The 13,422-nt window shown below is 44.0% G+C and overlaps 1 protein-coding gene across 1 annotated transcript in view; it reads left to right on the plus strand.

Moving 5' to 3' along the window:
- Positions 1-1,207: 1,207 nt before the first annotated feature.
- LOC146020580 (unconventional myosin-X-like) overlaps positions 1,208-13,422 on the plus strand; it is a 121,945-nt gene continuing 109,730 nt past the window's right edge. Inside the window, exons 1-2 of the mRNA XM_083153812.1 lie at positions 1,208-1,310; positions 1,704-1,836. Coding sequence (XP_083009938.1) covers positions 1,816-1,836 — 21 coding nt within the window. The 5' untranslated portion in view covers positions 1,208-1,310; positions 1,704-1,815. The remainder of the gene's footprint in view (positions 1,311-1,703; positions 1,837-13,422) is intronic.

The raw sequence follows: 13,422 nt of genomic DNA on the forward strand, positions 1-13,422 counted from the left end.
CTAACCCTTGTCGACCTAGACCCATGTTGACCTTGCTGCATGTCGACCTAGTGGTGTCGACCCAATGCTTGTCAAACTAGTTGTTGTAGACCGAATGATCCACACCCTTTATCACTCTATAAGGCTTAGTACATATGCCCCTAATACATATTTCACACCACACCTCTGACCCGAGTTATAGCCGGGTTGCTGCCGTGTCGACACAGGCTAGAGGTGCTGTTTGAAAAAGCTTATAACCTGGATCGAGCATCCCGGCAATTCGACTCGGATTTTAACAAGGGATAAACCCGGGTCGCTTGTGTATAAGGGACAACCCGAGTTTATTGTGAAAGTGTCGGACCTGGATCGGATGCTGGCTCCGACCCGGCTTAGGGATGTGAAAGGGGTACAAATATGTCCATGAAAGCCCTAAAACTGGCCACCATTATAACCTCTCTGGGATATGATATCATTTTCATGTGTTGCAAACATTATTTATCTACCAAATGAATGACTAGCCTTTAAAAATGGTCCTAATTTTGTGAAGCCCCGTACACACGGGGGAGATACAGTATATTGCTCACAATATATTGCTAGCAATATATTGCTGAGCAATATATTGCTCAGTTTCTCCTTTTCATTAGCGACCAGAGATGGCGGTGCAGCAGAGGTAATCAGCTGGTCGCAGGAGCAAGCTCCTGCGACCAGCGATTAGAATGGGGCTGAAAACGGGAGCGCGCACCCGCCGATTTATCGCCGGGGCACACTCCCATCACTGGCAATATGGTCACCAGCGACCATATTTCCAGCGATTTCAGCCCCTATCGCCCCCGTGTGTACCCAGCTCGAGCTGTACTGAGAAATAACAAATCATGTTACATTTAACTGCGCCAATTCAGCAACTGCTTTTTCGTCATTAAACGGAATGAAAATAATAACGAACATAATAATAACGAAGAAGGATCCTGTTCCTAAGAGCTGACAGTGTCATTATAAAACAGCAGAATCCAGTCATATAACGCTTGTTGCATGTAACTATGATTTATATAAATGTAATCAAGTCATATAGAGCTGTATACATGTTTGAGCTTCCTAAAAGATGATTCTGATCTCTCTCTCTCACACACACACACAATGAAACATCAGCCCCTTTGTGTGTGTAACACACTCCATCCATCTAGCAGGGAGCATGAGTGTGTAGAGGAGGGGTTGTGCCTTGCATGCCTGACCTCTATAGGAGGAGCTGACTGAGAGCAGCTGAGTTCAGTTAAAATCCTGTCAATGCAAGATCCCTGAGTCAGAGAGAGATGTGAGCCTGTCTAGAAGGACCTGTGAGTGAAGGTTATGCTATGGAGTCATAGATGGGTGGAATGCAGATCTGTCTTCTGGTTATGTCCCTAATTAACCCTTCTCATTTTTGAGAACAAAGAGAAGAGAGGGAGCTGGGATCATTTGCATGTCCTCCCTGTCTCGTCCTCTCACCAGCCTCCGTTATTGGAGAATCAGGAGTAAGATGCTTATTAGCTATAATGAATAAGGATACCCTGACCCTTGCGACTGCTTAATGACTACAAGGCAGACAGACAGACATACAGTACACTGTGATTGCCAACCTCCCAGAGTCCTTGCTGGATATTCCTGACCCTTTATCGCTTATCATTGACTTGTACGGATGCATCTCTGACAATTTGAAAAATATTTGATTTTTTTTTTCTTAACTGCAGATACTGTCTGTGTCCTGGATTTATTTTTTAACCTGGAGTTGGCACAGCACTGTGTGTTTTCACTGGAAGTGTGAGCCCTGGATTACTTACAAGCTGTGAAACTGACGGAGACATGGATGAGTATTTTGTGGAGGTAGGTGAAGTAGGTGCATGCTCTTGTGTTGGAACAATGATGCATGCTCTTGTGTTGAAGGGCTCATTCATACACATGTGCTGGGTAAATGGATACAGGTGCACTTGATGTAATTTGTTCTGTAAATGCAATTTCCATTGATTGTGCTTTTATGCTATACAGCCTTGAATAAGTTGGTAGCGGCACTTAAATCTTTAAACATATTTTTTTTTTAGTGGTGGGATCCGAACCACCGACTCCTATGTAAACTATTCCTAAAGCATTTTTCATGTTTTTGTTCATGCGTGAAAGAGCCCTAAATGTTACAGGTAACCTAGTATGTGTAGTATGGTTTCCCTACCCCCACATTCCAAAAATATACAGGTAGGTTAATTGGCTCCCAACATAATGAACCCTAGATTTAATGTGTGTGCATGTACATGTGGTAGGGAATATAGATTGTAAGCTCCACTGGGGCAGGGACTGATGTGAATGTTCAAATATTGTAAAGTGCTGTGGAATATGTGTGCGCTATACCAGTATTTACTGGTAGTAATAATAAATAATGTGTAAGTGTCCTGTATGTAATGTGAGACCAGGTGACCACAATCAGTGTGCAGTGTGGAGACACATGAGTTAGATGAGGGTCTATTTACCACACCCGTCATCCCCCTGCAGGACGCTGTAGAGGTCACTTCCAATGGTTTATCACAGTTATCTTTTGAACTGCATTGCAGGAGTGAACACCTTAGCTGTCTCCTGTCCTGTATTGTGTTCTAAGAGAATGCATTATTGGTTCTTCTCTGCACTGAAGATTACAGGATCAGCAATTTTCTCCAAGTGCGCCTTGCTGAATGTAGTGGGCTGGTGTTAACTGCATTTTACTCTCAGCTGCTAGAACATTTTGGCCAACTGCGGCAAAAGGAAATGTTTTGAAATACTGGGGTCATTATCACCTCTCTCTATTGCTGAGGTTATACAAGTAACTGATAAAATAACACATGTGGCTCCTTAGGATGGTTACGGTATAAATGGTACACCAGGTCTAGGTCAACATAGACACCATGTAAGTGTACCGTGTCCCTGCGCATGGCTTGCTGCGCTCGCCATGCTTGGGGCATGGTGCCTTGCTGCACTCTGCACACTGTTATATACCCATGCCATGCCCACTTGGATAGTAAAGTATGATAAACCACCTTTGTTTTGAACAAAAAAAGTGACAAAGTGACAAACTCATTTCAACCATAAGCTTGTATCGACCTTTTTGTCATTGTCGACCTAGACATTGTCTACCCAGTGACCGCATACCCCTTAGGATGTGTTGTTATCAATACTGTACTATATCTGGAAACCTCAACTGTACATTGCTTAGTAGCAGTCGGTGAATCCTCCCAGTAGTAGCAAATACCATCTACTCTCCACAAGGGGCAGTAATGAATGTTGGTGTATTGCGGGGTACACACTAGGGCAGTGGTTCCCCCCCATGGGGTATTTGTACCCCTGGGGGTATGCTGAAGACCATTTGTAAGTACTTGAAAATAATATTGGTAATGGCGGAAGAAGTTTTCCGATGGTGGAAGAAGTTTCCTATTGCCATTGAGACGAACCACACTTTGTCACTCTTGTTTCCGTCTGCAGCATCATTAGCGACTCCGAACCAGCAACCTACTGGGAGCTGCCCACGCTGCCCTCCGACATCAGCGATCATTTGCCTCACGCTGACATGTGTGGAGAAAGCAGCGGCATTAACCCCACCCCTGGTACTCCCGAGACTTTTCCGGGTTATGCTCCAGTGCGCAGACTGAAGACCCGGAAAATTCTTGGGAGTGCCACTGCCTGCGCTCCCTCCTGCCGGGAAGCGCCGACAAACTGAGCACTGAGATAAGCGCTGCGCTCAGCTTCAGATGCTGCCTGGTCCTGGCTCCATCCCCCGGCTGTGTGCAGTGTGACCTTGCTAACATCACGCTGCACACAGCCGGGTTGCGGGGGCAGGGCCGGGCAACAGCTGATGGAGTGCTTAGTGGCGCTGCCCGGCTCGGGAAACGCAGTACAGACTTTAGCAGGAACCCTGGAGACCGTACACAGCCAGTGACAGAGGGACCGGACTCCTGACTGCACACTACTCCTCTGCTACTACTTAATATAATATAAGGACACACATACCGCTCGCTTCCACTTTACTTGTAAGCATTATGAATATTTAAAATTGAGAGGAGGAGGTAATTGTAAAAGCCTCATCAAGGGGTACGGGAGAGAAAACGCTTGGGAACTGCTGCACTAGGTAATTAATCAGACCGTCTATTGTTCATTTCAGAACAATACATTTCGTCCACATCATGTACATGTAAGTGCACGCTCCTGTAGGTCATTCCCTGGGTGAGATGCATGCCCGATGGGGTGACCCATGCAGCTATCGCATGCATTTTGAATGCGGCAGGCAATGATCATTCCATCGCATAAACACTTTGTTTAGTGGGTGCCCACTATCCATTTATTGGGTCCGACCAGATGATAACTGGCTGACTCTCCCAATAAATGGATTGGGAGGACGAAATAGCATGAGCTGCACATGCTATATCGTTCCCGACCTCACAAGTCTCATGTAGAAATCAAAAGAATGTACACACCCAGAAAGAAATTGCCCATTGTGTACACTGAAATGGCATATTTATCAGATCAGTGCATTTTGGGCTTGATTCAGAATTGAGCACGCATGTGGGAGCCCTGAAACTGACTACCACAGTTTCAGAGCTGACAGAGGGCATCGTGCCTGCGTTTTGTGGGTGCAGTCCGAACAACGCAAGTGTTGCCGTAATGCTCAAGGGGAGGTTTGTGTGTGATGTCATGCAGCACCTACACCTGTCTTCGCAGCTAGGCAGAGCAGCTGGTAATGTGCAAGTGCTTTGCTGTGTAGTGAAGTTCTCCCACTTTAGTGATGTGCCCGTAAAAATTTTGCGTGGAAGGGACCTGCCAAGCAGGGCAGCCATGCCCTGTGCTGTGCTCCTCCCCACAGCCTGCGATGGAGTCTGAATTAGGCCCTTTTTTCATGTAGTGTGTGTCCAGCTTTACTGTACAATTTGTAAACTTCCATCATAGCACTTTACTGCTACAGCAGACATTAATATTTATGGTTAACAATGCACATTTACAGTCCAGATTTTGATTATATCTTTACTTGAACACCGGTGACTTAATAAGTACCTTTAATTATTTGAATTAACAGCCTGTGCTGCAGCTTGGATATCACTAAAACCTGCACTGTTTTAAGGTGCCCACACGGTGCAATGTGTGGTGTGCATTGTGTACTACGCTAATTTTGAAGTAGATGCAATGCAATCGAGTAAAAAAAAAAGTACTGCCTACACATATTTTTTGTACTTTGCTATATGCAATGCGCCGGGGCGTGCGTCGCATTACAAGCCACATAGAAACACGGTGCGAACTGCAAGTGATGCGTTTTGAACTAAAAAGTTCAAAAAGCATCCAACCATTGGCACCTTTAGGCTGGTTACACACTAAAAGATACTACTACAGACTGATTGGGCTATGTGTTCTCCATACACACTGGTGCATGTGTACAGGCGGTTGGTGGATTGTCCGTACACACAACACAATGCGCCAATATATCTTACGGTATATGGGCTGTCGGCTGTGTTGCACTTATACACAATATGTCTGTAAATGACTCCATTCAGACATATCGCTGGTACACACTGCCCGAAGGTACAGCGATATATCGATTGAACGGACGATATATTGGCCAGTGTGTATCCAGTTTAAGGCTGGTTACACACCTAAAGATATATCTGTAGATCAGTTCAGCTGAAGATATATCTGCAGATAGATCGGGCAGTGTGTTCTGAATACATTGTCTGATCAGTTGTGACTGACGTCACAACTAGCGGGCACATTAAATGTGCCTGCTTAATTGCAATACCAATCACAGCTGGTTTGTGCTGCAAATATATATGGGGGCGGTCGACAAATCTTCCATACACACAGCTGCACCACCGACACAATGTGTACATGTATGTGAACGATGTCGCTCACAGACATATTGCTGGATGACGGAATGATACCTCAGCCAGAGTATAACCATCATTAAGGTGCCTTGAGGACAAAAGTTGTAAATGCCTGTGTTACAGCTTATTTCCATGAGGTTCCACCACCATGCCCGGTTGTGTGCAGTATGGCTTCTTAAAGTAAGATATCGTCTCTCCCTTTCCTGTGTATTTTCTAAAAGGTGTGAGGGAAAATGAGTGACGATACATGGTGCCGTTGTGACAGTTAAGAGTATTTGCGCCGCACTGTATTTTCTGGATGTGATTGGTTTCGCTGGCTGCTTCTGTTCTGCAGTGCATCCTTACAGATGGAGGGCAATACAGTCTCTGTTCTTCCTTCACATAGACTTTTGTCATGCCTGTTTGTTTCTCATTGTTCCCTGCTGTCTACCCTTCTCTCTTTTTTACCTGGAAGGAAATGACAGGTCCTTTCCTAACAGTAGACAGTTTCCTTGGTGTTGCAGTGTTGTCTGGCTGTGCAGGAATTAATTAAATCTTACTCCTCACATCTCCCCGTCATTCAGCTCTGTTATAGATCAGTGGTAACTGCTGTCATTTTGTTCCAGAGCTGAAAGTTCAAGCGTTTTGATTCAATTTTTCTTTATTTAATAAATGTAACAAAACTGTCATTGTCGACCACACAAAAAGATGTGGAAGGGGACAGAAATAATTGAAACAGATTTTTTTTCCCTTTTTTTTCTTCCTTACAGCGATAACAGATTTTTTTGGGGGTTTTGTTTTTATAATGCAGGTGCTGATGTCAGTTTAACGCTTTGAATGCCAATGGAATTTGGCAAAATAGTTGTAAAAATTGCCAGGCAAACCCTCTTTATTAACCCTTTGAGTGCCAACGTTGCTGTGATAGATCCTCAAAATATCTGTTAAAAATGCCAGCGCCGCTCGCTGTTCTCTTTTTGGGTGTAATATTTAACTAAACTTGAATTGGTACTTATATGTTAGTTGGGCGCCCACTATAGTTAGTACGCTCATACCCCCACTATCCATGTCGGCATGGAGTTGATTTTATATAGTGTGGCGAGCCACCGAGCCCAAAGCGTCAAACTAGGCAAATAGCTTAGTGGGCGCCCAACTAACATATAAGTGACCTTTAATTAATTGACTTGGCTGTATTTGCATTTATGTATACTAAAAGAACGGTGAGCAATGCTGGTATTTTTAGCGAATATTTGAGGATTGCTCACAGCAATGTTGCCACTCAAAGGATTAAGGAGCAACCTGCTGCCCTTATAAAGTGTCTTGTAAATCTTTCCCCATACCCCCTTTGGCTTAGTATCCTAGGGGTAAATGCCTCTCTGGAACATTCCTTGTAGTAAATGCAATATGTCCTTTTAACCTCAAATTTCTGATACCTTAAGCTACCAAAAAGTCTTTAGGACAGAGGCGTGGAGTTGATTTTATAAAGTGTGGCGAGTGAAGTGTGCCACCAAGGTCGAAGCGTGGCGAGCGGATGTGGATTACTCACGGGGCTCGCTGCTCTCTCCACACTTTATAAAATCAACTCCACGCCGACGTGGATAGTGGGGGTATGAACAGGTCGGGAGGACACGTAGCGTGTCCCCTCGGGAGGCTCGCTGCACTTGCCACGCTTCAGGCTGACGTGGATAGTGGGGTTTTGAAATGGAGGCGTTTGCCAGTATGTAATATGCATCCTTGACGAATTACTGAGATGCTCGTGCATCCACCAGTGCACGGGATCTGGCGGTTACCAGCGCTGTGTGAGGCGCTCACTAGGGACAGAGCTGCAGCTTGCGTGGACGGTACGGTGACTACGCTGCCTGACGGGGACACTCCGCTGAATACGCAGGGCTGTCGTGGGGACACTACGCTGACTTCGCAAGGCAGCCGTTGGGCTACGCTGACAACATAGCGTAGCCTGCCGCTGTGAAACTACACAAGTACCTTATATTTTCATTATCCGTGACAAAAAATGAAGGCTGTAAAGGTCATGTTTTACCAGTGTTGAGATTGATTGTGCATCTCACATGGGGCGATTTTAAGCCCCATTTTCTAAGTGATCTGACCAGCGCGGATCACTCCATGTGTATGCCTCATAGTATCACCCGCAGATATAGACAGCGCATGCACTGTCTATCCTGCTAGATCGCAGGGTTTTGCCTAGCACGGAGGCTTCATCGCCCTGTGTGTACGGGGCTTAACAGTCTCTGTCCCATTTTATAGAAGCCATGTTTTATATAGATTTTGGTGCAGAGTAATAGTCCACAATAATGGTGTGCGTTTATTTATTTAATTAAATTGTCAATCAGAGTTTCCATTGTGTGGCATTACTGGTCTGTATATAATACGTGCCTCTTAGGAGCAGCTCTCGCTAAAGTTTAAGAAACACCGATGGCTGATTAAGATGGAGGTGACATAAATCACCGAAGGGGGTCAGGCTGAAGCAAGTTAGCAGTTTTGTTTGGATTAGACAGTATGCTGCGTCTGGCAGCCAATGGGTGCAAGGGGAGGAGTTGGGAAGGGGAGAAGGGTCTTGTGATAGGGAAGTGGCTTCCTCTTTGGAAGTTTTTTCCCCACCCTCCCGTCCCTATTTTTCTGTCTCTATTTATTTTCTTCATTCGGCGGCGGTAAAGAACAGTCAATTGTGTAGATGGAATGTGTGTAGATAGTGGGTGTGCTCTCCAGGCATCGATTGTCACGAGCCATACTTCTATGCACGGAAGATGGCTGCCACCACCGACACGGGTGGTTGGCTGGGAGAGTTGGTCACCAGCGGTGTGTGAATGCTATGGTGATCCTACCCACCCCCTTTTCTTTAGTATGACCGTTCTTTAGTGCCGCCACCAATATTTATAGTCATTAGTCTGTTGTCAAAATAAATTTGACATTCGTTATTTTGAAACGCCAGCACTTGTGTCCGTGTCGTTATTTTAGATAAGTTTAGTAATTTAAGTGTTAAGGGTGTAAGCCTGAGATTACCGATGGTGAATTTATACATTTTCTCATGTTTTGCAAGTAATAATGCCACAGACCTGGCCAGAGCCCCTCCCTTTCCACCATCCGTACCTCCACATGCAGTAAACTGATTAATGGGAGCAGTATGGATTACACTTATTGTTACAAGAGGACATTCTTGTGTCTGTGTCTCACTATTTTTGTCTCCACTGATATTTCTGTTTATAAGGTGTCATTGGCCATTCCTCCATTTGACTTGCTTACCAATTCTATCAACCTGTGTGTGCACAAATATGCAGCCACATTCCTCTGGGTGGCGATACCCTATAGAAGCCTATGGTCTTCTATCGCCGCCCGCCATCCCCCCCCTCCCGTCCTCCTTTGATCTCCTCCTCCCCCAGCAGGTGTCGCAGTCGGGAGGACATCCGGCTGCAGGGGGGAGGAGGAGACGCAGGGGGACACTGGCAGCCGCCGGGATGTGACGGAGACCCCCGCAGACCACATTACAGGTATCGCGGGGGTCTCTGTCAACGCAACCCGATTCTAGCCGCATATGTTAGTACATGTGCGGCAGCATTGCGGCGGCTGTCAGGCGAAGGGCGGTGATGTATATTAAAACATCCCGCCCTAAGACACTATCATATGGTGGGGATGCCTGGCACAAAAACACTTTATTGGGTACTTATGTATTATCTGGGCTCCCATGTTAAATGCACCCCATTTTTTCATACCCCTACTATTCAACTACGCATGGAGTTGATTTTATATAGTGTGGCAAGCGCAGCAAGCCACCGCGCCCGAAGCATGGCGAGTGGACGCGGTCTCATAAGAAAAACTGGAGCCCAGATATTACATAAGTACCCTTTATTGGGCATGTCAAACTGGTGTATTATTGCACTAATGCCTTTCTGCCCTCAATCACTTGTAAGAATTGAACAAGTGAAGTCCTCCAGCTTGTTTACACGTGACGCTGCCCCTGCATACTTTCTGCTTGGCGGGTTTCTGCTATGAATATTTAAAATATGACATTTCCTCAGGGGTAGTCTCTGAGACTTAGTGCGTGCTGGGACTTGTAGTACCACAACAGCTGTAGTCACAATGTGGAGAAGCAATATTGCTTTCTGTGGGTGACATTTGTGGGCAGTATTTAGAAATGCTATAGAGTGTCCTTTTGTGTGGGAAAATGCTGTGGCTTTATAAATAACTATAATAATGAGTCCAGAATTCTAAAGCATTGTTGCCTGTACAAAGATAGGATATGAGCTGCCCAGCTGTGCTCCAGAGGGTGGGATCCTGTGAAATGAGATGCGGATCTGTATGTATAATAATAATAAAGTAACCTTTCTATCTAAGCCAAAAGATAAAATAAATGCACTATTTTAAGGTGCCGGGAAGCATATATAAAATGGCCGCAAATAACACCAGTATGAGTGTAATTGTTTCTTGGGGGGAAGGGAGCGAGGAGAAGAGGACCGATTTCCTGCTATTTCTCACATTGGAAACACTGCATCTAGCCCCTGGCTATGTACTGAAGGGATGTACTCAAAAAGTGATCTGCTGATCACCATGACAAACGCTATCATTATATTTGTGCCAGTTGTATGGTGGACATACAGTATTTAGATGTCAGTATTTTTTTTTAAAAACAAATTTCATTAGAAGAGGTCAATCCTATTAACCCTGAACGCACGAGTTGCGAATCATCACGACACCGGACGCACTTTACTGTGAAAGTGGTCAATGGTCCGTGTGTCGTAGTAATCCTCTTTCTGCTCCTGTAATAAATGAAATACCCCAATAGGAACACGCAGAGGTAAAAGGGTGTGAATTATTACACAGGGGGCCAAATGTAATAGGGTAAGAGTTTCAGAAAGTGAGAGATTTTGGGAGAGTTTTCCCGTGTTTTTTAAAGCAGCAATCAATTACACTGCAAAACCAGGTTGATTTTGCCATGTAATTGATTGCTGCTTTAAAAAACATGGGAAAACTCTCCCAAAATCTCTCACTTTCTGAAACTCTCACCCTATGACATTTGGCCCAGGGTGTCTAAAAAGACCGTCAATAGGTCTACCCCAAAACTTTGATATGCAATAGATCAACATGGTCAAAATGTTAACAAGAGAAATGCAGACACCTAAAACGGTCGACATGAGTTTTTCACTTTTCTTGGTGTCAATGTCAACATGGCCCCCTAATTAGTGTGACACGCTTGCTTTGCTCGCCATGCTTCGAGCTTGGCGCCTCACTATGCAAGGCACACTATTCTTTTCTCCCTTTTCTTGTCAAAACTCATCATATTTGTAGTTCTCCATTGGAAATACATGGATTGTCAGGGAGAAACCAGAGGTAAGGCAGCTATGAGCTCTGCCTCCCCTCTGTGATACTGCAAAAAAAGAGAAAAAATCACAAGGGGAGGCAACTACTAGAATCATTCTGCCACACAGATTAGTTGGCCTAGGGCAGTGGTTCCCAAACTGTGTGCTGCGGCATTCTGAGGTGCCTGGAGGACTTGCATGGGTGCCCTGGGTTGGTGGTCCAGGACCAATTCAAGTTATTTATGACCAATATAATAGTCAAATTGTGCACAAACAGAAGTGAATCCTGTCCATTACTACATAACTGATCCGAATGATGAGATCTAAACACAATTTATCTAAAGTGGTTTATTTGTTCTCTTTCCCTCAGGGAAGACTAGTAGGGCTGCCAACTAATATTGTATAATTTATATAGCACGAGTTGGAATATTGAGGTTATACAATTAATCTAACTTATTTGCTTCTAACTTTCTCAATGAGAAACCTTTAACCTAGAGGTGCACAAAATAATTCTGATGCTTTAGGTGCCGTGATTCAAAAAAATTTGGGAACCCCTGTGCTGGGTGCTTGCTTGCTTAAAATAGAGATGTACTCTTTAGGGCAAATTTGAGACTCCAATAGTTGGGCCATGAGCCAGAACCTAGAGTAGTGATTGCCAAACTGTGGGTCTTCCCAGGGGTGCTGGGTTGGTGGTCCAGGATTATATCTAATTATTTGTGGTCTATGTGATAGGCAAATCCAGTGTACTAGGTACTGCCAATCCTAAATCATGCGGACAATCTGAGGCATAATGTTACACCGCTCTATACCTTTTTTATTTTTTAACATTCATCAACAAAAACATCTTTTATCCTAAGGCTGATGTGAAAACCATGCTGATGCTCTGTCTAGGATGTCATTATTCCAGAAACTTGGGAACCACTGACAAAAGGGTTAGTGCATTAGATTGTGTTTAACTCTTTGACTGCCAACATCTCTGAGAGAAATTGTAAAATATCGGCTAAAAATGCCAGCGTTGCTCACCTTTTGTTATATAAAATCAAATAAAAAATGTTGTGTAAACAAAGATTTCGATTTTCCTATAAAAGGGAAACCTTACACGTCATGATGATGAATAAAAATGTTTTCTTGGTATTATTATTATTATTATTATTATTATTATTATAATTTTATTTATAAGGCGCCACAAGTGTTTCACAGCGCCGTACAAAGGAACAATACAGGGAGACAAAACTTGGCATAACATTGAATAAATCACAAAAAATACAGTACAAATAAAAGAGCACCACAGTTCAATACACATTACAGCTTAAATGTAAGTAGTGAGGACTCAATCAACATACAACTAGAGGCTTAAGGCCAATGATGGAGAGGAGTATGCAGACGATATTGGTAATTGTCACACCAATTTTGACATTCACTTGCCACTCGTTTTTAGTAAGCTATGCCTGAAGTGTGTGTGTGTGTGTGTGTGTGTATTTATGTATAGTTGATTAGATGAAACAAATTGCAAGCTTATCTATAATTGGTGACATAGTATATACTTCTGCACCTTTTGTATAATGCTCATCAGAGGAAACAGTAGGGTCATATTTGTGAGGAAATGGCTCCCCGGCCATTAACCTCAAAGCCCTTCACTGCTATACAGATGTCAGTGGAGATCTGAAGCTGCCCTCTGGTTATTCTAGACCTCCAGCCATCTCAAGACAAGATACTGGTTCATCTGTAGCAGATGCCACTGATTTGGATGTAGCTTTTTAGAAGGTGACTTGTGGATAGACTGAATGGTAGCAGCTGCTAATGGAGAGCTATAAATGAGAAGTCTTTATATAGCCCTGAAAATCATAGAAATCCCTGGCCCGTGACCAAAATGTATTTTCAGCTATTCACTTGTGAAAATAAAAAAAGCATAGCCTACATGCAAGCCTATCTGATAGTTTCTTCTTTCTGTTTCCATAACCTGACAATACGTTTTTTTTTTTTCCCTCAAGACAAGAGACTAGAGCTTCGTCCGAAAGAAAATCTTTGGAACTGTATTCGTGTATTCATTAACCACACAGTGAGGAGGAAGCCATATTGTATTATGATGCTGGTTCCTAGGAAATTGATATTCTCTTGAGTCCTAGATATTAGTTCGTTCTAACGCTTCCGGGCAGGGTGCTCCCTACCATCTGTCTCATGTCTGCAGCGTCTTCATCAGTCTTTGTCGCGAGTTCAATTGTTTTTGGGCCTCTGCATCTCCCATCTAACGTGACAGGAAATATTCTATTGTTTGCATGGATGGGCACGATTACCTCAGG

Source organism: Crinia signifera, chromosome 7, assembly GCF_055691185.1.
Source record: "Crinia signifera chromosome 7, ASM5569118v1, whole genome shotgun sequence".
NCBI lineage: Eukaryota > Metazoa > Chordata > Amphibia > Anura > Myobatrachidae > Crinia > Crinia signifera.